This window comes from Urocitellus parryii, chromosome 4, assembly GCF_045843805.1.
Source record: "Urocitellus parryii isolate mUroPar1 chromosome 4, mUroPar1.hap1, whole genome shotgun sequence".
Lineage (NCBI taxonomy): Eukaryota > Metazoa > Chordata > Mammalia > Rodentia > Sciuridae > Urocitellus > Urocitellus parryii.
The window spans coordinates 177,634,879-177,661,609 of record NC_135534.1 but is presented as its reverse complement, the minus strand read 5'-3'; the positions used below and the strand labels follow the sequence as shown (position 1 = coordinate 177,661,609).

Here is a 26,731-nt window from a genome sequence, read left to right as displayed (position 1 = left end):
ATTAGTGGTTGGGACCGAAGGGTGGTCAAAGTTTCCCCTGGGCTGTGAATGGGATACCCAGCTTCTTCTTAGAGAAGCCCTCCCTTGGCAGAGATCCCTCACAGATTGCTAATAGATATTCCCTATGCCAACTTCCCAGGGCAAGCGATTGTTCTGTCCAGTCCAGCACCAGGAATCAAGAAACAGTGAGTAGAAAACCCTTTTGTTCTCATTCTTTGATCTGGGATTTTAGCAAGGTGATATTATAATAAAAATTGAATTCATTTGAGCTGAAAAAAAAAAGAAAAAAATGTCAGTGATTGAGGGAAGGGGTGGAAAACACAATATAAAATAGAAAGCGTCCAGGAATCATTTGCAGTCTCTCTTCTCCTTCCCATCCAAGGAGGCACTGCTGGCTTGAGCCTTATACACCAGAAACACACTGTCTTCCCTGCCCAGACACATTCTAGATTCTGGTTCCTGGCACATTTGCAATTTTGGATTTTCTTTATTCCTTTTTATACAGAATGTCATGGGTTTAAATATATAGGCATGGATATATGATGTGTGGTGTTTTGCTCTGATTAAACAATATACTTATTGCAAAAAATGGAAAACAATTCAATGGGGGAAAATCCAAACAAACAAAAGTAATCCATAATCTAACTGCTAAGAATGTAGCACACTTTATTCCCAAATTTCTGGGCCTTTGGTTTTGTGTTTGAATCAAATGTACAAATATGTGTGTGGCTGTTGTTTGTTTCTTTTTGCAGATCTGGGGATTGAAAGGGTGCTACACCACTGAGCTACATCTCTAGCCATCTTATTTTTTATTTTGAGACAGTCTTGCTAAGTTGCCAGGGTTGGCCTTGAACTTGTGATGCTCCCACCTCAGACTCCTGAGTCACTAGGATTACAGGCGTGCACCACCACTTCCGGCTTGTGCTTGGCTTTTGGATAGCATGTCTGTTTCCTTCCAACTCCACAATGTTCTAGCCAGAAAGACTAACCAGTTACATATCACCTTTTTAGTCTCCTCCCATGATGAGGGATGGGCCAGGGAAAGGTAGGGAATGAAAAATTGGTCCGAGGCTCTGGACTCTCTTGCACCTCCACTCCATGTCTCTGATTTTTTCCCTTCTCAATCTTCATTTTACAAAAGTCTTTTGAGGTTGGTCGGGGTACAAAATTATAGTTAGAGAGGAAAAATACATTCTAGTGTTCTATGTAGTACAGTAGGGCGATTATAGTGAAACAGTATTGGATATTTCAAAATAGCTAGGAGAGAATGTTCCCAATATAAAGTAATAAAAAATGCTTGAGGTGATAGATATGCTAATCACCCTAATTTGATCACTACATATTGTATATACATATCAAAATATCACACTGTGTGGGGCTGGGGATATGGCTCAAGCAGTAGCACGCTCGCCTGGCATGCGTGTGGGCCGGGTTCGATCCTCAGCACCACATACAAACAAAGATGTTGCGTCCGCCGAAAACTAAAAAATAAATATTAAAAAAAATTTTCTCTCTCTCTCTCTCTTTAAAAAAAATCACACTGTGCCCCATAAATTGTATAATTAACAATATAATTGTATAATTAACAATTAAATTGTATCAATTAACAATTAAATAAAATAACAAAATTATTCTTTAAAATGTCTCTGGAGTTGAAGCCCATCCTTCTCTTTCCTCTACCCTTGTCCATCTTTTCCGTAGTGCATAGAAGAAACCTAACAACAGGGACTCCAAGAGCTAATACTTATTGAGAAGATTCAATTTCCCCAAATAACTGAGAGAGTACCACCATTAACCCATCTTACAGATGAAGAAACAGATGCTCAGATTAGCAAGTTGGCTCAGATCTCCGAGCCACCAAAAAGTTGGATTCAAGATATGAATCTAGACCCTGCAACTCAAAAATCTTGAACTAACCACCATGCCATGTGGATTTGAGACTAATCAGAAAAAAAAGGGTTTTGTCCAACTGGTGGAACCTGCACTTATCAAACATAACATACATACCTAAAAGTATGGGACTCATGTGTATTCTCCAGTGAATTATCTAAAAAGAACCAGTAGCCTCAGAAACAGAACATTACCAACCCTCCAGCAGCCACCCTTAAGTACCCTCTTAGGTCATTTCCCTGTCTTCCCCAATGCCATCAAATAGTTTATCTTAAGTTGGTTTATCTTTTTAAAAATGTTTATTTAAATGAGATCACACACATTAGATCTTTTATGTTGGACTTCTTTCATTATGTTTGTGAATTCCATACATTTTTTGGGGGGGTAGGGGAGCCACATCCATGAGAATTGCCATTTATTCCCAAAGTTCCCCAAATCATCACCAAGAGTTCACCACGGGGTGCAAAGGGGGAACGAGGAGGCTCAAACACTGATGAGGGTCAGGAATTTGGAGGGAGGGGGAATGGTGGGGGGAACCTTCTTCTAATGCCACAGAAAGGGGTCCTCCTCTGGCTGGCTCCCCGTCCCATCCCCCATGCCAGTTTCTCTGGGGAAAATGGGTTGGAGATGTGAGAAGAGGGCATAGTGTGAGTAGACCCCACAACGGGGAAGGGCGCTGGGGTAGGAGTGCCCCCATTTCACAGCACTCACAACACTGTCTCCCAGGGAACAGGAGTTGGGGGAAGTCGGCCAGGCCAGGTCGGCCTCCTGCCCTGGATTATAGGAGGAAGAGGTTAGTGTTGGGTGCTGGGGGACCGGGGGACATCATTGGGGGCAGACCAGGGCCCCCACCAAGGGGAGAGATGTAGGTGGGTGATGCTCCAGGGGCTGGGGGCACAGGGCTGAGAGGTTCCACTTTTCGAGAAGGGACTGGAAGCCTTGGCTCTTGGAGGAGTGGGGCTGGGTGGGCTCACCAAAGAGTCCAGATCAACGAGGGCTGCATTGGGGCCCAGGAAGGATTCTGGCGTCTTCCGTGTGGGGGTGTGGGGGTTGGGGCAGTGGCAGGTGGGGCACTTCCCACAGCCTCAGCCAGAGACCCACCAACCCCACTCATGTCATACGCCCAGGGCTGCTGGCGGGCACCTCTCCTGCAAGCAGCTCCAGCTCCTCTGTGCTACTCCCAGAGGCTGGCAGGGCTGTGGGAGTCAGTCCAAGTCTAAGAATTCATCAGGCTCTGGGTCAAAGCCTCCAGCTGCTGCGGTGCCATTGGTGCTGGGTTTTGCAAGTGACTCCCCCTCCTCCCAGGGGTCAGAGAATGCAGGTGCAGGAGCCCAGGGATCAGAAGCTGGTGATCCACCATCAGAGCTTCCCCATGGGTCAGGCATGGGGCCCTCTCCAGCTGCAGGGCTGGGGTCCCACCCCAAGGGTCAACAGAGGGTCCCACAGGGGCAGCAGGCCTCCAGGGATCCCCAGAGGCTGGTGTGGGGGCTGGACCACCCCAAGGATCAGCAGCTGGAGGGACAACAGGTCCCCCCAGGGGTCTGAGGCAGGGGGCAGTGGGGATGGGGGCAGCCATGGGTGCTGGGCGCCCCCATGGGTCTGAAGCCGGTGGAGGGGCCGGGCCCTGAAGACATCAGCAAGATCCATGAGAGATGACTCCTCCTTGCCTCCAGTCTCCCTCTTGCTCTCCTCCATTGCCATCTGCAGCCTTAGGTCGTTCCCCACGACGGATTCTCTCTTCCTTATCGTGCTCCCGGCTCAAACTAAGGGCCAGCTGGAGCTGGACGTCATCCTCGGGGCGCAGGACGGGGGCTGGTCAGCCTCCTCCTTGCTCATGGCCAGGGCCAGCTGCAGCTGCAGCTCTTCCTCCCCTCTGCTCTGCGGCCAGGCCTGCTCGGCTTCAGGCGGGGGCCCGGAGCCCACTGCTGCTGAGGAGGCCACGGCAGTCTGTGCAAGCTTCTCCTTGGTCTCGAGTGGGTGGGCTCCTCCTCAAAGCAGCAGGGCCACCAGCTAGCTGCTTGGCCTTCTCACTCACATTCACGCGCTGGTCCTTGCCATCACGGTCCACGTGCTGGAGTCCTTCAGCGTTCGCACAGCACACATGTTCTCCTGGCACTGCTGGGACACACCTCTGAGCCGGTCTTGGTGAGGTACTCCATAAGGGTCATGGCCTTGTAAACGTGCCGCCAGTTCTTGCCCTGGTCATTGAGCCGCTTCCAGATCATGCTCATCATCTCCGAGAAGGCCACAGCATTATAGGGGAGGTCGGGGATCTCAGACTTGAGAGAGCTGGATGGGCCCCAGGGATCATTGCTTGTGGCCTCATGGACCTTGATCTCCACCTCCGAGTAGTTGTGGACAATGTTCTTCATCTGGCGCCCTAGGGACGAGGTCCACTTGGTGCCCAGCGGTGGTGTCAGGGGCGTCAAGGGGCGTGGAGAGATGGGGCAACTCACAGATGGAGGCTGCAGCAGATACTGGCAGACTGCTGCATCTTGGCCCCTCACGCGGGGCTCCGGGGGGTCATGGCGGTCAGCCCCCTGCCCCCGCTCGGTGTCACGGGGCGCGCGCCGGCTGCAGGTGGCGGAGGGTCGCAGGTGGCGGAGGGTCGCAGCTGCGCACACGCGCACGCACCGAGAGCCCCAAACCCAAGGCCCCGCGCCCTGGCGCCTGTGGAGCAGACAGGAAGCAACCTGAATTCCATACATTTTTAAATATGAGTATATTTTATTTCTGTGTAGTTTTCCATTATTTGAAAACATAATCCATTTTGTTTATCCTTTTTAGTATTGAACCACATTGTTGGGTTTTTTTTTTTTTCCAATTTGGGACTATATCTATAATGTTTTTGACCATTCTTTTGCATGGTGAACATATGTAGGTATTTCTCTTGGGCATATACTTAAGATTGGAATTGTTGGGTCATAGAGTCTGTACCTGTATATCTTTAGAAGAAACCATTAAAGAATTTCTTAAAGTGGTTATAACAGTTTTCACAACCACAGTGCACAAAAGTGCTAGTGGCTCTGAATCCTCCTCAACACTTGATAGTGTCACCAGTTTTCATGGTAGCCATTATGTGGTGGTATAACAGCACGGTTTTAATTTGTGTCTTCTGATGTGTTATAACGTGAAGCACCTTTTCTTGTACTTGTTAGCCACTTGGATATCTTTCTGTGAAAATGACATCTGTTTAAGTCATCTTCCTGTCACTGTAACAAAATATCTAAAATAATTAACTTATAAAGAACAGAGGTTTCTTTTGGCTCATGTTTTTGGAGGTTCTAGTCCACAGTCAAGTGGCCCATTGCCTTGGGCCTCCAAGAAAGCAGCACAAATGGTGGGAGCAAATGGTGACACCCACTCCATCTGGTAAGAAACAGAGAGAAGAGACCCAGGTCCCACAGTCCCCTTGAAGGCACACCCCAGATGACCTAAGGATCTCCCACTAGGCCTCACCAAAGGTGACACCCTGGAGAACAAGGCTTTAATACATGAACCTTTAGGAGACACAACCCATATTCAAGTCACAGCAACCTACAAAGTCAAGTCTTTTGCTTTTAAGAGTTTAGGATAAGATAGAGACTAGCTTCAGAGTGTTCATATTTATTAACTCACTTTATCCTTAAAATAATTTTGGCCGCTAGGAGTATTATCTTACGGGGTTTCTTTTTATAGATAAGAAAAGTGAATGAAGAAGGGCAAATAATTTGGCCAATGTCAAACAGCTTCAAAGTGTGGTATGGGAGTCCTTGTTTTTTTGTTGCTAAATGCAGAATGGCAAAGCTTGGTTGTGGAGATCAAGCTAAAAGAGAGAACTCTGGCAAATAGACCTAGCCACAGGACGGAGTTTACACCACGTACTTAATACTGGTAACCAAATTACAGTTGCTCTGGGACTCATGTGGTGGATGGGGATTTTCCTCTACAATGTTGGTGGGGTCCTCAGGGCACTTTCCCAGGCTCATGAGGGACTTTGAATGGTTGATCAAACTTTACACAGATCTTGGGTCATCAGATACTTTATGCTTGAGCATTAAAAATTTGGGCAAGTTCTGGACTCTGCACAAAAACAAATGTCCAAGCCTACTGACCCAGCATCTGTGGGTGGTTGGAGTGGTCCTAACCAACCCATGGCACCCTGCACCCCCATATGCGTCAAAGTTCACCCTCATCACACATGCTGGGACATGTCTGCTTACACCACTTTGGTCTTAGTGTCCCCTGCCCGAAATGCCTGCCTACCCCGTCTCTGCTTCCTCAGACAGGTGGTTTACCCAGGTGATCCACCCTGGTCAGAGAGAGTCTGAGCATCTTCTCTGCAAGCAAGGCCCAGGTCAGCTCTGATCCACTCCTCACCCCAGCTGCCATGGGACAGAGTGCTCTGTGCCTGCTCATCTTCCCAGGTGTTCGGTTTCCTTCTCTCCCACCACCCTAAAGACTGGAAAGAAGAAAGCAATGAGGACCCCACGGAATTGAGGACCACGCTCTGTTCTAGGAAATCAAAGTTTTATGATGTAAACATTTTACCACCTTCTTCAGTGACAAAGTTCTGCCTCGGAGTCAAGCTTTGGGCTCCTTAACAGGTAACTTCCCAAGGTCGCCTACCAATGGTGGATAGTAGAAGTATCCGTGGATAAAGTTTGCTCAACAAACTTCTCTTTAGTTTTTTATCTTTTTTTTTTTTTCATAAAAGAGCGAAATAGTCCTGAAACTTCGACCCTCAGTCCAGGTGGCCATGCCACAATGCTGTCTGCCATGTGCGTGGACAGTGCCTGTGCCGCCCCCTCCCATCACAGGGAACAGCTGCTGGTTAGCCTGAGCCTTCTCTCAGGAGCAGACGACCTGACCTGGCCTCGGAGCAGATGTGGGTAGCCAGTGTTAGCTCTCTGAGCACGTCAACAGAATCTGGGTAAACTCCTGGGAACCATGTCCTGATTTTGATTTTCTGAGCATGATGAGTCTGGGGTTGTTGATCAGGGTCTGCAGCAGGCGCCACCTCGTCCTGGACCTAGCTGAGATGCGGGGACCTAGGATAGAATCAGAGCAGATGGACCACAGCATGGGAGGCGGGGTGGTTGGTTGGAAGTTTGCCTCTGCCGTTCTCAAAGGGTTTTGGAAGAGCTGCCTTCAGTGTGAGAGATATGGTAAAGGAGCTGGTTTGGGACTTGTGTGGACATGAGGGAGATGAGTCATCCCATGGTCCTGGATCCCCACAGTGTTTGGAATAGCAATGAACATACAGGGGCGGCCCAGAGCACTCGTGAGAAACCACAGAGCAGAATAACCCAGACTGAAGCCCACCTTGGCAGGCGTCTGGCATGCAGCCTGGAATATGAGTTGGAATCTCAAATGGGATCTGGAAGACTCCACTAGCAGAACTAGAGCTCATTTCCAGGAACAACGGTGGAGGCCAGTCAGCAGGACAAGGACATAAAGCTTGAGTGGGTCCCATAGTTGGCTAAGCCTCCCAAGCTCCCTGGATGAAGGACACCCAGGACACAGAGTGCAGAGAAAAAGGGACAGGAAAGAGAAAACCTGGAGCATCTCAGGGACCTCCGGGAGCCTCAGGGGGTTCATTTCCTGCTCCTTGAACCCAGTGAGGTTTAAGCAGGAGACATTACCTGCTGATTGGTCCAGGCACCAGTATTTGATGGCCTTCTGCAGCTTCCTCTCCCTGTGGCCTGTGATCAGGATGTGGCAAAAGCTGACGAGCACGGGGTTGGTGTGATAATGGTCCACATAGAGCATGCCGATCCACGCGCTGAACCCTGAAACCCAGCCGCAGATCAGGCCACACCTCCTAGCATGGCCCAGTTGGTGCTTTTAATGATAAGCTCCAGGGGTGCCTGAGTCTTTGCTGAGAATTTAGAAAATGAGGTATAACGATCTGAAAGGAGGCTTTAAGATCATATCCTAATCTGTTTCACCTTATGGAGAACTTGAAGCTCCAGGAGGCCAGCAGCAGCCTAGCAACAACCAAGAAAGCCTTGGTTACAGGCCCCGAAGGGCAGAGAGACTGAGTGATCGTGGCCTAAAAGCAGAACAAAAACTTTGCTTCTTCAGGAACGGCTTTGATTTGGGAGTGTCCGACTGAACAGAATATTTTCTTCATCAAATAAGTTCCGATGAACAACAATAATGATTCTGAGATGTGGTCTTTCTCAAAATCTTCAGGACTGTATATTTATAAATTAACTTCTCACTTTCAGAAAGAATTTTGCTTACCTCTGACTATTGCCTTTTCTTTATATCGGAAATGTCTGCTAAAGAGGCAGGATTGAATAGCCCTGAACTCCCTGTGACCATGGGGCAGCATGTATTTCTATTGCTCAGCTTTACGGTCTCCACTGAGGATAAACTCTGAGCATAAGTGAAGGTACACTCCAGGCTTCTCATACCTGTCTTGTCTTTCCAGACAGCCATCAAGAAATTGCAAGTCCAGCCCTCCCCAGAGGAGGTAGCCAGCAGGGGCTGGTCACTCACCCATGTCTGCTCCCTCATAGCCACTCTGCATGATGGTCCTGTCGATGCGCGCAATCAGCCATGTGCCCAGGATGCAACTGATGAGCAACCTGGAGAGGCAGGCGCCCAGGCCCAGCAGCACGTTGTAGAAGAACAGGAAATAGTTGAAGTTGTGGAAGGCTTTCCTACACACAGAAACAAGATGGTTAGGCAGGCGGGCTCTGGAGTCCTCCATAGCCAGCATCAAACCCTGAGGGCTGGGGGCATAGCTTAGGGGTAGAGCGCTTGCCTCGCATGCATGAAGCCCTGGGTTCAATCTCCAGCACTTCAAAACCCTATGACTCTGCCTCCTAGCCTTGTGCTCTCATGCTGTGCTGTAGGGGAAGCTGAGTCCCCATTTCCCAGCCCTGGACAGTGCAGAGGGCACAGGGCAGAACCTAAGACAAATGTTGGGGGGACTGTATTTGATTTATGTGATCCTTAGGGTGTGAGGAAATCTCATGGTGCTACAGCTGGTGCAAGGGCTGTCCCAGCTGGTGGGGCTTCCCCCCATCTGTTGCAACTAGGACCTGCCCCAGCTAGAGCTGTTTCCAGTCCCCCAGAGGAAATTTCCAGAGGGTCACTGGATCTCATGGTTCCTGTTGTCTCTGAGATAAAACCCAAACTTTGCATTCTGAGTGTCAGGTCCCCCTCAGAGAGGACATCTCTTGGTCTTGTCATTTTGTGTCTCCTTCCTGTTGTACAGCATCTAAGACCCCTGTATGGTGACAGTTTTAGATCTTCAGTTTCCTAACACACCCTGCTTTTGGGGTCTCCCTGCCTACAGTCATGCTGTGATAGCTGCTGGCCATGCCCTCTACTATAAGTGCAGAAATTCTACCATCCTACTCAAACTTCCCATCTGCAGTGCAATTACCACCCTCTCCCCACCCTTCCACCCCAGCTCCTCCTCCTCCATCTCTGCCTCTTCTCCTCCATTGACCATGTTTCTCTGGAGATCATTTTGCACCCTCTGGGGTCTGCTGCCCTTGTTGCCTGTGTGCCTGTCTGTTCTGATGGGCTGTGAGCTTCTAGGCAGGTGGTGTCAGGATTCTCTCTTCTCCTTCAGTGCCCAGGTTTCCCCAATAAATGTATGAATCAGCAAGGGTCACCAGGAGCTGGGCACTGTTGTTCCAGGTCCATTTTAACCTTATAACACGTTGTTAAGATACTCAAAATGATTTATAAGGGGGAAACTGAGGTTCATAGATGTTTAGTAAGCTCACACAAGGTCACAGGGCTCCTAAGGGGTGAGCCGGGATTGGGGGCCAAGCATTCTGACTCCAGAGCTCAGCCCTGCCCACTATATCACCTCTCAGAGTATAGAGAGGCCCTGGAACCTGCCAAGGGTGAAGGGGAAGGACTGGGAGACAGCCCAAGCCCAGCCATGTCCCCATTCCTCTTCATCTCACCTGTTATTGAGAGCCAAGGGCTTCTGCTTGTCCCCTGGGCCCAGCTTGGGCTGCAGGAAGAAGCTGGCGGCAATCCACATCTGCAGGATCATGAGGCCCAAGATGATGGAGATGGTGAGGCTGAAACACAGGGCAAGCAGCCTGAGGTGGCCTTCCCTGCTCTTTTAGGCCCATCTCAGATGTCCAGAGATAGGAGGAGAGAGAGGCTGGCCACCCAGAGTGTGAGCTCCATGCTTCATGCTCGGGAGCCATCCTATGCCCACCGCGCAGGTGAGGAACAGAGGCTCAAACGTGGGAGGTGGCTTTACCAAGGCCCCACGGCCAGAGCTTCTGGCTCCAGATCATAACCCATGGCTCTCAACGATGTCCCTTCTTACCAGGAGTGGCAGCCGGCGAGTGGCTTGACAGTTTGAGAATGAGAGAAAGAAAAGGTGCTTGGGAAGAGCCTGAGAAGCCGTGGGAAAGTGCACAAGGTGGGCTCCAACCCAGACTCTCATGGGGCTCTGGTAGGGAGGTCCCCAGAGTGTCACGTGCTATGTTGACACTCCTGAGTGACAGTGTGAGGTCATGGTAAGAAGCCTTTGGTTTCAGATTGCCTGGCCCCCGATGCTGTATCCTCCCTCTCTTTGGATAGAGCACTTGGTTGCTCTGTGACTGTTTTCTGGACTGTGCATAAGCACCAAACTCACAGAGCTGACATGAGGAAAGACACATAGTAAATGCTCAAGGATACCAGCATTCACCGTTTTCCAGATGGGTAAACTGAGGCTCAGAGAAGGGGAGGCATTTGCCCCAAGTCACACAGCACATCTAAAAATTTAGCCAGAATTATTCCCTGCCTCCTTCCATCATGCTGTCCTGTCTCTCCCTCACCTCCTGAGTACCCAGTTTTCCCAGATGGAAAATGCACATCATCTCTCTCTCTCTCTCTCTCTCTCTCTGTCTCTCTCTCTCTCTCTCACACACACACACACACACACACACACACACTTATAAAGGCTCATTGTAACGGTGAGAGAGAAAGCTTTTTTCAAACTGGAAGTTTCCCTTCCTGGTCAGTTGAGGTGAGGGCCCAAGATCAGGGGCCCAGGGATTGGCTCTCAGGACTCAGGGAGGACAGGCCACCCACCCAGCACTTACATCCCAAGTCCCAGCCTTCGGAGCATCTCCAGGCCCCTGTGGTGGGTGACAGGCAGCACCAGGCCATACATGATCATCAGGCCACACAGGCTCTGCATCACATGGATGATGAGGTAGCCTGGGGACAGGGGAGTAAGGCTCACTTGGGGGTCACCATGATCTGCCCCCGTGTCTTCCCGGCAGTCCACCCGGGGCCCTGGCATGGTTGCTGATGCTATTCCTGCTGCCTGGCATGGCCTCCCCTGTCTTCCCACTCTTTTCTTCCCACCTGCAGACTCCCCTAGAGAGCCTCGGAGCCCTGTCCTGGCTGGGGTCAGTCACTTCCTCCTCTGGTGATCTCGGACCTTAACATTCATGGCCTGTGAGTTCAGGACAGGCGGGGAGGGTGACAGGATGATGGACCTGTGTGTCTCTCCCCCATCCTGGAGGTCCCTTGAGGGCAGAAGCAGGGCTGCGTCCCACTCCCCTCTCCTCCCTCCCAGGAAACATGTGTTGGGTTGGACAGGCCCAGGTGGCACTTACCCCACAGGATGTAAGCTATCTGCCAGCCGGAGTACCTTGCAATGGCCACCTGAGATTCAGAAGGAAACAGTGACCTTGGAGCAGGAGAGAACCTTCGTGCCCTCTGACCCCCTTACCAGTCTCAGAGGTCCCCACAACCCAAAGAGGCAGGTTTGGGCTCAAGGCTCAGTCTCAGACTTACCACACTCTCGGACGGAGAAGGATTGTGGAACCGCAAAGGGAGAAAGTGTTTATCTCCTGCCCACAGCCTCTTCATGTGTTTTCTGGAGAAAAAGTGTGAAATAATTAAGTGATGCCCATAACCATGGCTCCTTTTGCATGACAGAGCTCCGTGGATAGAAACAGAAAGGCCCAAGGACGTGGGGAACAAGAGGCCTGGACTCTGCTCCGTTCAGTACCAGCTCACAGCACCACCTGATCTGCCTTCCAAACCTACAAGTTTAATGTATTTTGTAAAAATGATTTTTATAATGACTGAGTCCTAATGGCAACTGAATCTGATCAACGCGTTGTGGGTGGCTTTTATTTTCCTTTTATTTTCTACGCTGTCATAGTTTGCAACGAGGAATATCTATTGCTTAGGTGATAAGATTCAAAGAACAGGTGAAAACAGAGACTGGTGGTGGGGCTGCTGCCCTTGTAACAATGCGGAGGGGAACAAGAGCCCGGTGGCCAGCGCCACCCACCCGCACAGACTGCTTCCTTTCCCTCGTCCTTCTCTAGGCCTTGGCCCTGGACATAGAGATCAGGCTGACATCGTCACAGTCCCAGAGCACATTTGCGTTTGTGCTGCTTTTTATTTTAACTTAACATTTTACCTCCAGCATTTTTCCAGGACTTTTTTTTTTTTTTCACTTTTCATGATCACTAAGTTTGAAATTCTTAGAATAAAAAAAAGAATAGAAGAATCTCGTCAATAATTCTCATACTTATTACATTTTTAAATGAGAATATTTAGGCTATATTGAGATAAATAAACTGTATTATTAAATATGTGATGTAACTAGTCTCTTTTTACTTTTTTAATAGTGATACCAGAAATTTCAAATTTGCATGTATGACTTTCTTTTTCTTTTCTTTTCTTTCTTTCTTTTTTTTTTTTTTTTTTGGTAGCACTGGAGTTGTACACTACCACCAACACACACACACACACACACACACACACACACACACACAGCATATATTTGCACTGTGCATAAGAAATTTCTGGAAAGATACACAGAAAACAGTTAACAGTAGATATCTGGTGGTAAGACCTTAGGAACCCAAGTGTGAGGAAGACTTACTTTTACACTAAATGTTCTTCATAGTACTTTTGTTTTAAGTGTCTACATGTAGCTTAGGATAATGCCAAGAGCAATTAAAATGCTGGCACAGTGCTAGTGCCCTGAAGGATGTAGGGGGGTTTCTCACCCATAATTTCCTCTGCCCCACTGTCCTGATAAGAAGGCAAGGTCGTCCCTCCTGGAGGACTGGTGGAAGGCAAGGAGCCGCCTGAACTCCTCTCTCCAGATACCCTCTCCTCCCTCCTCTTGAGCCACCCTCCTCCAAATCCATCAGCCCCTCTGCAGTGTGGTTGCCCTTGGTTACACTCAGAGGTCTCACAGAATATCTCCAGCCACAGGTAGACCACCCACCAGGTCCACAGAGAAGAAAGCAGAGAGAGGGAGCAAGGCAGGGCTGGGTGAAGAGCTGGGTCCCTTCAGGCCAGGAGAATATTCTTGTGGGCTCCATCTGCAAGAGACCTGCCCTTTGGGTCTCTATGGTCTGTCAAATGGGGAGAATCTTAAGATATGATGCTTCAGAGATGCTCTCTATGGGCCTGTGGGGTTTGTGGGGAGAAAGATAGCAGCATATACCAAAACTGACGCCTGTAAGTAAATGCTTATGCATATTTAAGGCCATCCTCTCCTCCTGCTCTGTGCCCTGCTGTCCCTGCACTGTCATTCTTGAGACTGATGCTCCTGGTCCGCGTGACCCAAGTTCCACTGATGTCCCTTGATCTAGATTCACCTGTTGGGAGCCCACGGTTATCAACCTCAAATAGCCCAATAGGTCTGATGCTCAATGGAAATGCCAGATAACATCTTGTGGCCAGAAAGACTGAACCATCTGCTAATTGCTTGGGCATATTATTTAATTGCTGAGTCTCAGTTTTCTCAAAGCGTAAAAATGGAGACATTCAATGAGGATTTTAGCTTAATGCCTGTTCATCAGAGAAGTTCAAATCCATAGTTGAATTTTTTCTTCCTTCCTATCAAAAGATGTGGCTACCCTGGACATTGTATTCAATTCCTAGACACAGATTGGTATTGCAGGTACCGCTCCGGAGTTCTGAGAAGTCGGTGATAACATTCTGGCTAAAGTCACACAAATGACTCCCAGAGTCCTCTTACCTGTAACAGGCCAAAATATGGAACAGATAGCTCACACTCGTGAGAGATGCAGGCAAAATGGTAGCCACCCAGACTCCTGGAATATGAAAAGGGAGATGAGAGGCCTTGAAAAATAATCTTGGAATGAATCTAACTTGCTTTCAGAGAGATTCTATGCGTTAATGAGGGAGGGATGTAGGAATCAAGAGAGGAAGGTGACTTGTTGGTTTAAAAGGTTCTGAAGAAGCTAATCCTCAATAGGTGCAGGAAAAAATAGCATTTGACAAATCCAAATCTCTTTATGATTAAAAGCACTCAATGACCTAGTAATAGCAGGGAACTTCCTCAGCCTGATAAAGGGCATTTCCTGAAAACCCACAATAAGTATCAGACTTTATGGTGAAAGACTGAAAGTTTCCCTCAACATCAGGCACAAGATAAGCAATGTCAGCTCTTGTCAATTGTAGTCAGCATTGTACTGGAGGTTGTAGCCAGTGCAATTAGTCAAGAAAAAGAAAATAAAATGCAGGCTGGGGATGTGGCTCAAGCGGTAGCGCGCTCGCCTGGCATGCATACGGCCCGGGTTCGAACCTCAGCACCACATACAAACAAAGATGTTGTGTCTGCCGAGAACTGAAAAATAAATATTAAAAATTTCAAAAAAAAAAAAAAAAGAAAAAAAGAAAAGAAAATGCATCCTGGTTGGAAAGGAAGAAGTAAAACTATCTCTATGCACAAATGACATGATCTTATATACAGGAAATCCTAGGGGATACACACAAAAAATTAGTAGAACTAATAAGTGAGTTCTGCAAAATTTTCAGGTTATAAGAATAATACATTAAGTATTATTACAATAATACATTAAGTAATAATATAATGAACAATCTGAAAATGAAGAAAACTATTGCATTTATAATAGTATCAAAAAGCATAACATACTTAAGAACAAACATAATGAAAGAATATACAACTTGTATACTGCAAACTACAAAAGATTTTGAAAGAAATTAAAGAAGATCTAAATTAATGAAAGGACATTTCTTGTTCACATATAGGATATTAGTTGTTATAGCAATATTCTCCAAATTGATCTACATACTCAAACTAATCTGTATGAAAATCCATATGCCATTTTGCATTAACAAAGCTAATCCTAAAAATCACTTACAATTAAGAGACCCAGAATAGTCAATATAATCTTGAGGAAGAATAAAATTACAGGACTCACTGTTCCTAATTTCAAACTTAGTACAAAACTACAGTAATAAAGTTAGTATAGAACTGGCAGAAAGATAAGCAAATGGATCAATGGAATAGAATTGAGTATCAAAAATAAACCATTATAGTTTATAGGTCAATCTATTATCAACACAATGGGGAGTTTCACCAATAAGACTTAGAATGGGTATTCCTGAATTAAAGGATAGCATATGCTCTCTGTGTTATGCCCAGGATCTCACCATGCTGATCATAAATCTGCACTGAAGATGAATGAAATGTTCAAGGGCAACAGTAAACTATGGGACTATGGAAGGAGCAGTACCTGCCTCAGCATCACCTGGAAGGTAACGTCCATGACATACCTGGGTGTAAAAGAGTAATTCATATCAAGGCCCTCCTCCCCCAAGTTTTATATTCTCCCAGCTCATGCGTCTTAAGTGGGGCGGGGAGTCACTTGCCACATCTGTTTCATGAGTTAGGGAACATTAGCCATTAAATATCAGAGTCCTAAAAGTTTTTGCAAACCATTTAGCAAGTCACTACAAGCCCCACTCTGCAGATGAGGAAATCGAGGCCAAGAGAAGGGTTCCAACTTGTTCTGCAGCAAGGACAAGTTTATCCTGACGCCTTGTCCAGGTGCTTTCTCATTTGGGAATAGAAGACAATTCTCCTTCCTCCACAGACAATGAACACGTCACTAGGATCTATCATTTTCCAAGAAAGCTTTCTTTATAAGAGGACGTGGCTTCTCTGTCGCCCACAATAAAGGGGCAAAGGACTTTCAAAAGGAGACATAAATGGTCAATAGTCATAGTAAAAACTACTCATCACTAGTTATCAGGGAATGTAAATTAAAACCACAGTGAGATATCATCTCATACCTGTTAGAATGAATATTATCAAAAAGATAACTTAAGTGCTGGGAAGGATGTGGAGACATAGGAAATTCTGCATACTATCCATTGGTCCATAAATTAGAACGACTATTATGGGAAACAGTATGGAAGCCGTTTCAAAAAAATTTCCAAAAAATTGAAAATACAACTACTTTATGATCTAGCAATGCCACTACTATGTATATATTCAAAGGAAATAAAATCAGTATGTCAAAGAGATATCTTCACTCCCATGTTCATGGCAGTATTATTTATAATAATAAATAATATAATATAATAGCCAAGATATGGACTCAATCTAAGTGTCCATCAGCTAATGAATGGATTTTTTAAAAAGTTGTGTACACAATGGAACACTATTCAGCCATAAAAAAAAGAAAATCCTGTCATTTGAGACAACATGGATGAACCTGGAGGACATTAAGGCAAATACCATATAGTGTCACATACATGTGGAATCTTAAAAAGTTGAATTCATAGAAGCAGGAAGTAGAGAATGGAGGTTATCAGAGGTGTACAGTGGCAGAGGGAAGGTCTCAGGGAGCTGTTAATCTAAGGATACAAAATTCAGTGGGACAAAAGAAATAAATTCAAAAGTCTGTTTGTGTGCGTGTGTACATGTGTGGTACTGTGGATTGAATCCAGGGCCTTTTTAAATTTTATCTTGAGACAGGGTCTCACCAAGTTGCCTACACTGGCCTCCAACTTATAACAAGAGATCTATTTTAAAAAGTGACCTTCGGGCAAATTTTGAAAAATGTTAATGAACTTTTCATGTTATCTTAAAGAAAAGTGAAGACTCAGTGTTTTATTTTACTTTCCAAGTGGAAAATAAAGGAACATTTTAATTCTTTCCACTGGAATTGAAAAAATAGACTATTTAAGATAAGAAAATTCTCAGGGCACATTCAGTTCAGCCCCAAACAGATCCTGACAAAATGTTCTGTGTCCCGACCCCTGTGTCTTTCTGTTGACCCAGGGAGGCACAAATAAACTCTAGCACATTTTGCTCCAAGGCCACACATCTCCGCCAGGTGATCTCGACACTAACAGCAATATTACTACAAATGTGCACTGCCACACTTAAAATTCCCTTGGTTTCCCATGCTGGTGGCGGGAATGTTGGTAGCAGACGGTCTTACCTTTGGAGACGCTGATCAGCTCCTTCACCTGCAAGATGACTGGGGTCAGGGTCCCCGTCTCATTCATTAAGGCCACATAACTCTCCAGCTTGCCTTCAAACACATCCAGCTTGTCTCTCACGAACACGAACATGCAGAACTCAATGATGATGAACTGCGGACACAGAGCAAAGGTTTCAAGGTCTCACCTGAGTTTGGATCAGCAGGGGAATAGCATATGGACTCCCTTTGGTTTTGAAATCAGCCTCTTACAGGCATTTCAGCTTCCAAAAGTGACCCTGGCTGCTTTAAAATGAATGAAACAGGAGCTGATAGAAAACTTTCCACTCTGTTCTCACCTTATAGCACACAAGACTGGGCCCCAAGGAACTCTTCAAACATTAATGGGATCAGCGTGAAGTGAATGGCTAACTTTGAGTGAGGGTGTAGGGCAAGCCCAGATGGCTACAGTTAAGCTCCCTCGCTGAGACTTCCAGCCAGCTATGTTTTAGCGTGTAGTCAAGGTCATAAACACCCCAATTCAGCACTTTTGTTCAGATCAAAAACATCTTCTTGTGGGCACGCACTTATGTAACCTGCTGGCAATGTGCCTTCTTTGTTTGGTCTGCATATAAAAATGCATATGGAAGGACTGGTGGCTAGAGGCTCCTACTGTCTCTAAGTAGAGCATGCCTACTATCCCAACTGCACCTTGCATCTTCTTTTACCTGCATGGATGCCAAATCTGTTTCCCAGGGTCTGAGCCCCTGCAGGACAAAGGGCTGGCCTTAGGGACCGGTACAACCACCAGTCCCATTGCTCTAGCCTTCATTGATCCTGACAGGAGCCAAATAGGAGAAGGTGTTTCCATACAAATGTGCTTACCCACCAGTCTACCTTCCTATCATCGCACATTGTTTCTATGGCTCCTGCTGCAGTTTTTCTCTGCCAACCAAATCATGTTTGTCTCTGAAAGTGGAGCTCAAATGCTATCACATACAAGCAGTATCTCAATTTAAAAGAATTCACTGAACTTCCAGAGCACATTCACCTTATCCACTTTTTTATCCTAGACTAGAAGATGTCTTATATATCCATACCATGTCTTATATCCATCACTCAGAACATGAGATTCTTGGCACAGTGCTGAACATACAATAGATGCTCAATGAACACTTAAGAAATGCCATAACTCCTAGGGAGTTGTTCAATATTGAAGAGAACTCTAGGTGTCCCTGAAAATCCATTCTCCCTTCTTTGGGTACAAAGCTAGACCACATCTCCTAGCTTCTTATATTAGGTGTGGCTACATGGCCAATTTTAGCCAATGGAAGAGGACTAGAAGGGACGTGTGATACTTGCCACCCAGTCCATGAAAATTTCCTATAAGCTGAACATAGTGGCACCCACCTGTAATCCCAGCAAATCAGGAGCCCGAGGCAGGACGATTACAAGTTAGAGGCCAGCCTCAGAAACTTAACAAAACCCTGTCTCAAAATTAAAGGACAGAAAAGTTCTGGGGAATGTGGCCTGGTGGTTAAGCAGCCTGGGTTCCATTTCTGCTATCAAAAGAAAAAAAAAATAGAGAAAACTCCCATAGGCATTTCTCCATGCTCCTTCCTTTCTGTTGACAGCATGCAGATGTAATGGGGTCCTCAGGAAGCAGGGACACAGGATGGAAGATTACTGGGTTCCTCAATGACCGCATGGTGGATAATTACCTCTGAATACCCCCTCAGCACTGCTGTGTGGGCAAATAACGTAGAGTGTTGATCCACTGAGATTTAGGGGATTCCTGGACTTCTGCATAACCTAACATTCACTTGAAAACTTAATCACAGGATTAATTTAAATAAGGATCATCCCTATACGTAGAGACGAGCAAAAGATGATTGGCCTTTACCATTTTTATTCTATTTGACACTCTCTTGACTGTCATTTTACTTCAGATACTTTTGACCACACCAGTTTTGATTCTATAGTTAATAAACACCGAAATCAGAATCATGTCAACATTTAAAAATTTGGGGTGAGGGGCTGGGCTGTGGCTCAGTGGTAGAGCACTTGCCTCGCATGTGTGAGGCTCTTATTTCAATCCTTGGCACTACATAAAAATAAATAATGAAATAAAGGTGTTGTGTCCATCTCCAACTAAACAAGTATTTGGGGGCAAGAAAGCAAATTAAAATAAGACTTTTAAATTTCGTTCCATTTAAAATATATAGTACCATAAACCAATTCTAGTTTATCCACTTTTATATATTTATTTATTTATTGGTACCAGGGATTGAACTCAGGGGCACTCGGCCACTGAGTCACATCCCCAGCCCTATTTTGTATTTTACTTAGACACAGGGTCTCACTGAGTTGCTTCATGCCTTGCAGTTGCTGAAGCTGGCTTTGAACTCACGATCCTCTTGCCTCAGCCTCCCAAGCTGCTGGGATTACAGGCATGTGCCACCGCACCCAGCTATCCACTTTTATTTTTAATTCACTAATAATTTGGCAGGATCAATTATTTGCTATTTAACTGATATGAATTTTGTTAACAGCACAGTTTACTAACTAGATTATATGTTTTCTTTTATTTTCATTTTTGTGGTGCAGGGGATTGAACCCAGGACCCTGGGCATCCCAGGCAAGCACTCTGACACCGACCTACAACCTGAGCCCTAATTATAAGTTTTCTTTAGGGATCATTAATTCTACCAACTTTCCTGGGTCAAATTGTATATGAAATTATCTCAAATGTATTTTTTTCTTCCATTAATTCTTAGTTAATGATAAATTTCACCACGTGGAGTTGTAACCATATCAGTTTTATTTTGTGTGGATTCATTTTCTTAGTGATATTCACCCTGTGGGTAAACATGTCCTTTGGGAGCAAAATAGTAGCACTGAAGCCCTGTACTTCCTTGACTTACCAAGATTTGATTTTGACCCAGCTTTTCAGGAACCTACTCAACAGATTCCATGTCTCAAAGACCCCATAACCCCAGCCCCTGCCCTGCTCCATTTATAAAATATAAAAGGATTTTCACAGAGCTACTTACAAGGTACAGGCAGATGAAAGCCAAGACGATAGTTCCAACCATTCTGCTTGGGAAGTGAAAACAGGGGTCCCAATCATATACCCTGGTTTGGAACCAAGACTTTTTCCTCTCTCTGTGAATGAATAAACACCAAGAAAAGAGATGTAGGTAAAGAAATACCTGATTCTTCCAACAGTACCATCTTCTCTTTGTCTTGGAATTTAGGGTACAGAAAGAGCATTAGTAGTTTTTACTGTTTTCATAATCCCTTATCTTTTTTTAAGTTTTTTTAGATGTTGGTGGACCTTTATTTTATTCATTTATTTATATGTGGTGCCGAAAATTGAACCCAAGGCCTCACACATGCTAGACAAGTGCTCTACCACTGAGCCACAACTCCAGCCCCCATAATCCCTTATCTTTACAAAAACTGTAGGGGTTTTCTGGGTGGGGGGCAGTAATTTATTAAGCTAAATGACCAAATTCCTAGCTTCTTAGCAGTGAAGAGTGATCAGACTAAATTCAGGCCAATGCAATTTGAAAAGTGGCGGGAATGGGGGAGGGGGGCTTTGGAGAGGCTACCAGGGGTAGTTTACCACTGAACAACATTTTTAACTCTTTTTATTTTTTATTTTAAGACAGGATTTTGCTAAATTGCTCAAAGTCTCACTAAGTTGCTGAGGCTGGTCTCCAACTTGTGATCCTCCTGCCTCAGCCCAGTCGCTGGGATTACAGGTGTGTGCCACTATCCCCAGCTAGTTTGAGACTTTTATCTGCATAACTGGAAAGGAAAATTTTTCTTTCTTCTGAGCTCAAGTCAGGAAGATATAAACTGAAAAGTCTGGGAGCACCACATAGAGGAAGCCCACCTACCTGTGAAGCCCAAACAGTGACAGCCTAGCTGGGAGAGGAGTGAGGGAAAGAGACCTAGTTCTGATGATATCAATAAGCCCCTGGAGGGCCGCACACAGCAGTGCACACCTGTGATCCCCAGTGGAAGGCTGAGGCAGGAGGATCACAAGTTCAAAGCCAGCCTCAGCAAAAGTGAGGCACTCAGCAATTCAGTGAGACCCTGTCTCTAAATAAAATACAGAACAGGGCTGGGGATGTGGCTCAGTGGTCGAGTGCCCCTGAGTTCAATCCCTGGTACCAACAAAACAAAACAATATGCCCCTAGATTTGAGTCCCTCCCGATTTCTTAGCAGTATGAACCCACTCATTTCCTTTCTTACAGATAGTTCACTTGAGGTTGTTTTCTGTAATTAGCCAACAAGAGCCCTGGCTCCTATAGCGCCATCCCACCGGTCCCAGGGCCTGTCCCCAGGGATCTCCTCAGTGAGCCTGGGGGTGAAGGGCAGAAGCCGGCTTACCGTGGGCAGGCCTTCCTCAGGAGCTGTTTGACATGCTCGGCCTGGTGAGCTTCCAGCAGGGGCTTTTCCTCCTGTGGGAAAGGACACAGGAAGGCGCCTGTCTGGTTCGGGTTTAGGACTCTGAGGGGTTATCGCTTTTGAGGGCAGGACTCTGGGAATGCAATTTAGCCATCATTTCTGTTGATCAGGCTCTCGCTGCAGTCCTCGGCCCTCCTGTCCCCTGACTGCCAGCCACTGGGTCACTGTGTCACAGCACTGACTTCCCGAGACACTGGCGATTTCCCATCATAGTTCAAGTCCTGAATTAAGAAAGATGCACCCCAAATCCTAACACTCATTGTTGATGAAGAGGAGATTCTTTGGCTCATTGCTTACCTTTTCAGCATTTAAATAAAAGAAATTTTAGTGGTCTGGTTTGAAATGTTTTCTCCAAGGGCAGTGAGCTTCCCACAGTAGTGTGTACGTTTTCTGTACTTTGAGGGGAGATGTTCTATATCCAGGATTTGGGGTAGAGTCCAAAAGATCTGGTTAGGATCCCACTGGAGATCGGGATTTGTGTGCCTCAGACAAGCTTCGTCTCTGCTCTTGGCCCCTCCCTAGCAAATGGAGAAAATAATATCTTCCAGAAGGTCATGGTGGGGACTCAGGAAACACTCTCTATAAAGCACTTGCACAATGCCTGTCCAGGAAAAGCCCCCAACTAGTAACAGCTATTTTCTCAGGATAAAAAAAAAATTTCCTTTTTTCCCCCCAATTTTAAGCAAAAGCATCCAAATTGGCCTTTTTTCTCTACATTAAAAAAAGTATATATTTAGATAAAATTTATATTTTAGAAAAAAAACACTCTACCGGCAACTGTATTTGAGGGGAATCCAGGAAGACCTAACTTCCATATTCAAATATGAAACATTCTGAAGCTCTTTGTCATAGCCAGGGCACCTTAATGTCATTTTCTTTCTTGTGCTACTTTTAGGCAGATGCAAGTCTCTATGCGCGAGTCTTGTGGCCATCCACCAACACCCTGGTTCTACATCCTTCAAGATACAATACATAATGTTGTGTCTTCTCACCTACTTGAAGGTGTGCACGACCAAAGGGTGGCTTTGTCCAAAAATGTCTGAATGGCAAGTGACATCATGGTGGAGACTTGAAAAGCTAGTGCATTCTTCACTATGTTTTCTTTCCCTGCTCTGTGCCAATCAGTAGCGTTCTCAGTAATGGCTCTTCCATCATCCTGGGTCACAGAGCGAAGAGAACTTGGGAGAAAGCCCCCAGCACACCTTTGATGGCCATGCAGCAATAGTGAGACATGAGTTTTAAGCTACTGAGATCTGCAGGCTTGTTCGTTACTACAGCATAACCTAGCTTGTCCTGACTGCCATGTATTCCTTTTGAAAAGATAACCAAATGACAAGAAATTTTCAAGTTAAATAAAACAAACTAGTCACAACTCCTTCAAACTCAGGAGATGCAAAAGGTCAAAGCTGCAGCAAATAAGTCCCAGGTGTCACTAGAAACCCCAAGTTCTGATTCAACAGGAAGGTGTGGGGAGAGAAGAGGACCTATCTAACCCCAGCATGACCCCAGGCTACAGACATTTACCCCAAGCCAGAGAGGCTGTGTATGACAGGGGCTAAGAGACTGGGTTCCAATTCTGGCTCTGCCATATATTGGCTGGGTTACCTTAGGCAACTCAACTCACCTCTCTGGGTCCAAGTTTTTGAATCCAGGAAGTGAGAAGTTATAAGGGTACCCACCTCCCAGGGCTGCTGTGAGGATTAAACCTGTGGTGCACACAACCAGTACACTCACCGCGTGGGGCTCCCAGCCCAGGTGGGCCTTCAGAGCCTTGACGAACATGTGCAGGAAGCGGCCCAGCAAGAAAGCCAGGCACAGCAGGGAGGGCCAGTAGAAGAGCAGGGTCTCGTACCTCCCCACAAACTGCAAGGGAAGCAGAGCACAGGGCGCGGGCTGCAGCGGGCCAGGGCCTGGCCACCAGGGGGCGCTGTGGCCAGGGCTCGGCCGGCCCAGCAGCTCCCACCAAGGCCCGCCCGCCCCGCGCTCCGAAGTCCGCGTCTAGTCCGGGTCCCGCCCGCCCGAGATGCTCCGGGAAGCCCTGGACTTGGAGTCCCGCAGCCCGGGTTGCGGGTCTTTCCACCCCCGTTTTCTTTTATGAAAACAGTGTCCGTGGCTTTTTTATTTTTCCTGATTAGGAAATTAGATGTTCTTTTTGAAAAATATGAGAGATTGAGAGGCAGCTAGCCAGGTGGACGGCGGAGGTGGGAAGGAAGAGAGGGAGAGGGAGAAGTAGCCCCGGGGCGGGGAAGGAGGGAGGGAGGCCTAGCAGCCCTCTTGCATCTTTCTCCATTTCTGGGCCCCAGGGCTAAAGACATGAACCAGCTGCCACCAACTCTGAGAAGGACAACTCATGGCCAAGCTGGAAGAATGCCCTAGTGGAATCCACCCATTTTATAGACAGAAACTGAGGCTGCACGGAATGGAAAGAAATGGGGTTTGGAGTCAGCCAGGCCTGACCTCAATTCCCAACTCTAGGCTTCCTATGAGTTACTTAATATGCTGGGTCAGTTTCCTCACCTGTAAAATAGGTGTGATGAACTTCCCCACCAGGTGGGGCTGCTGTGAGACCCCTACCTGCCTGTGAACAGGCACCCTGATGACCCCTTGATGAATGAACACAAGGTGCTGCACAAATGGAAGCATCACCAGTGGTTCCAACTCCCCTTTTTTGCACATGAGGAAGTTGAGGCCCAGACAGTGACAGAGGCTTGTCCAAGGTCACACAGCAGGTAGGCCATGATGATGTGACAGTTTAAGGTCAGCAGACACTTACCTGCCCATTGGGACACTCTGAGATTTGAAGAACAGTGACAACAAACCTGTAGGAACAGAAACAGGATTTAGGGCACTGGGTTCCCTCCGAGCCCAGCCCCACCAGTAGCTTCTGTGAAAACAGCCCAGATCCCACCAGCCCAGACTTGCCTCCCACTCCTTGCCCCCAGGGAGGGCTGGTGCCTGGATCCCGTGCATGTCCCTCCCCACTCAGGCACCCAGTTTGGAAGATGTGGGGAGCTCATCCTCCCGTCCCCCATCGTTCAGGTGGGACGTGGACGTCCAGAGTTGGCAAGGTCTATCCAGGGCACAGGGATGCGGGGGCAAGCCAGGACTCGGACCCAGATCTCCTGACTGGGCAGCTGAGGCTCTTCTGCCTCTCTGTGGCCTTGTCTGTAAACCCCCTCTGAAGCTGTGAGCCTGGCTCAACACACTCCCCTGGTCACGTTCAAGGTCGGGGGCCCCAGCCCCATGGCAGCCAAGCTGCTGAGTGATTCCCATGCTCCTGTTTCCTTGTCCAGGGTTTGTCACCAGCTAATGGAGGATAGCGCTCCACATTGAACCCTGGAAGCCCTCAATTTAAATGTCTAAGAAGCATGTCACTGACAAACTTGGGATTGTGGCCGCAGGTGTCAGCTGCTGTGAGGCCCTGCCGGCCACCCTGGCGGATGGACCTGAGGACCTGCCCCCTGGAAAACACTAGCAGGTTCTGGAGGGATTTGGAAGCAAGAAAATGAGCCTCCCCCTGGGAGCTGGAGAATCGTTCTTGGTGTTACTCAGTCAACAGTGTTCCCTGTTGCCAGCTCTGTGCCAGTCTGGTGCCCCATGCTGAGGGCACGGAGCCCAACAGGCAGGTGAGACAGCTGGGTGTCTGGCGGGAGCCACTGTGCATGGACAGGAGTTCATATCTACCCCTGAGCCCGGTGGAGGGCAGATGACCCACACCAGGAACAGAGACACACGGACCAAGGGCCAGAACACGGGCCCGCGGCTCTGTCTTGCTTCCCCTGGCTCAGAGTGGGCATGTAAGAGTGGTTGCTGGGTGAGCCGGTGCAGGAGTGCAGGAGTGTGGTCTCGTGGGGTGGAGGTGTGTGCTAGACACTGCTGGGGACTGCAGAGGGAGGAAGAGGCCAGCTTCAGTGCCCCTGAATGCCAAGCAAGGGCACATGCGCTTTCTCTGAGGATCCTGAGACAAGCCATGATAGTGTTAAAGAGAAGCATCAAATGGGGTTCTCCTCTCCCCCAGGGGGACCCTTGGCAGCTTAAGTCCCCGACTTCTAGGGATATCCTAATTATGAGCAGCCTTAGGTGGGGCAGACAGAATGCTGCTCTAACCTTTGGAAGTTTCAAGTGCATCTCAAGAAGGGGGTCTCATGGGACCCTGGACAGGTCACCCCTGCCCACTCTGGATCCCAGTTCTGGGCAAAGGTGTCCTTCAAGGGTTGCACTCAGATCACCTCCAGCCTAAGGAGTCAGGGGGTGCAGGGGAGCAGCAGAGTCCATCTTACCAGAGCAGGGAGTAGCAGAAGCCCAGGATGGAGCTGGTCAGCCGGAACTCGGACGAGAGGCAGGCGAAGAAGGGGAAGAAGGACAGGCCGACCTCGAAGCCTCCGATCAGAAGCACAAAGGCTGGCAGAGAAAAGGCCAGAGATGGTGAGCTCCCCTCCTCACCCTGGGAAGCTGCAGTGCTTGTACAGACCTCAAGTTGGGGTAAGTGGAGAAGCTCCAGGCTACACCCAAGGAGGAGCAGAGCCTGTCATTCCTGCAACAGGCCCTTCCTGGTCCTGCTCTGGGCAGGCAGGGGGCTTTCTAAAAAGATGGAGAAGATTCGATCCCTGCAGGTGATTAGCTCACAGTATGACAGGTGGAGACAGACCACAGAAAGACACTCACAAAAACTACGAGAATACAGTACCACAAGTGCTCAGTAGCAACACAGAGGGACATGTGTGTACACTACAGCACACCCTCTATATACAGGGCCTGCCACTCCCCAGCTCTGAGATGTTCTAACAGGATCTAGGAGAATCCATTCATGTAGGAGGACCTGTACTAAATGTCTACTCTGAGCTGGGTCCTGGGAGAGGCTCCGAGGACCTAAGAAGAAAAGGTATCAAAGCTCCAAATGTGAAAAAAAAAAAAAAACTAGGAGAAATCTATATGACCTTAGTTTAGGCAAGAATTTCCTAAATGACACCATAAGTATGATCCATAAAAGAAAAACAGAGTCGATTAGATTTCATCAAAATTAAAGGGGTCAGCCTTTCAAAAGTCTGTTAGGAGGATGAGAGTACAAGCCACAGATGGGAGAAAACATTTTCAATTCATGTATCGGATAATAGACTTATACCTGGAATATATGAAGAACTCCCTGAATTCAATAAGAAAACAGAAA

General features: G+C 47.2%; 1 protein-coding gene and 1 pseudogene across 1 annotated transcript in view; both read right to left on the bottom strand.

The window, feature by feature from the left end:
* Window positions 1-2,668: 2,668 nt before the first annotated feature.
* On the bottom strand, window positions 2,669-4,355 carry LOC113175867 (epsin-1 pseudogene; annotated as a pseudogene).
* Window positions 4,356-6,464: 2,109 nt separating this feature from the next.
* The window catches only part of LOC113175536 (stimulated by retinoic acid gene 6 protein-like), a 39,494-nt gene continuing 19,227 nt past the window's right edge, over window positions 6,465-26,731 (bottom strand). The window contains exons 6-19 of the mRNA XM_026379817.2: window positions 25,845-25,965; window positions 24,338-24,383; window positions 23,299-23,427; window positions 21,487-21,557; window positions 20,138-20,249; window positions 17,106-17,259; window positions 13,865-13,940; window positions 11,650-11,731; window positions 11,469-11,517; window positions 10,947-11,064; window positions 9,807-9,926; window positions 8,377-8,540; window positions 7,515-7,661; window positions 6,465-6,920 (exon numbers count right to left, since the gene is read on the bottom strand). Coding sequence (XP_026235602.2) covers window positions 6,772-6,920; window positions 7,515-7,661; window positions 8,377-8,540; window positions 9,807-9,926; window positions 10,947-11,064; window positions 11,469-11,517; window positions 11,650-11,731; window positions 13,865-13,940; window positions 17,106-17,259; window positions 20,138-20,249; window positions 21,487-21,557; window positions 23,299-23,427; window positions 24,338-24,383; window positions 25,845-25,965 — 1,538 coding nt within the window. The 3' untranslated portion in view covers window positions 6,465-6,771. The remainder of the gene's footprint in view (window positions 6,921-7,514; window positions 7,662-8,376; window positions 8,541-9,806; window positions 9,927-10,946; window positions 11,065-11,468; window positions 11,518-11,649; window positions 11,732-13,864; window positions 13,941-17,105; window positions 17,260-20,137; window positions 20,250-21,486; window positions 21,558-23,298; window positions 23,428-24,337; window positions 24,384-25,844; window positions 25,966-26,731) is intronic.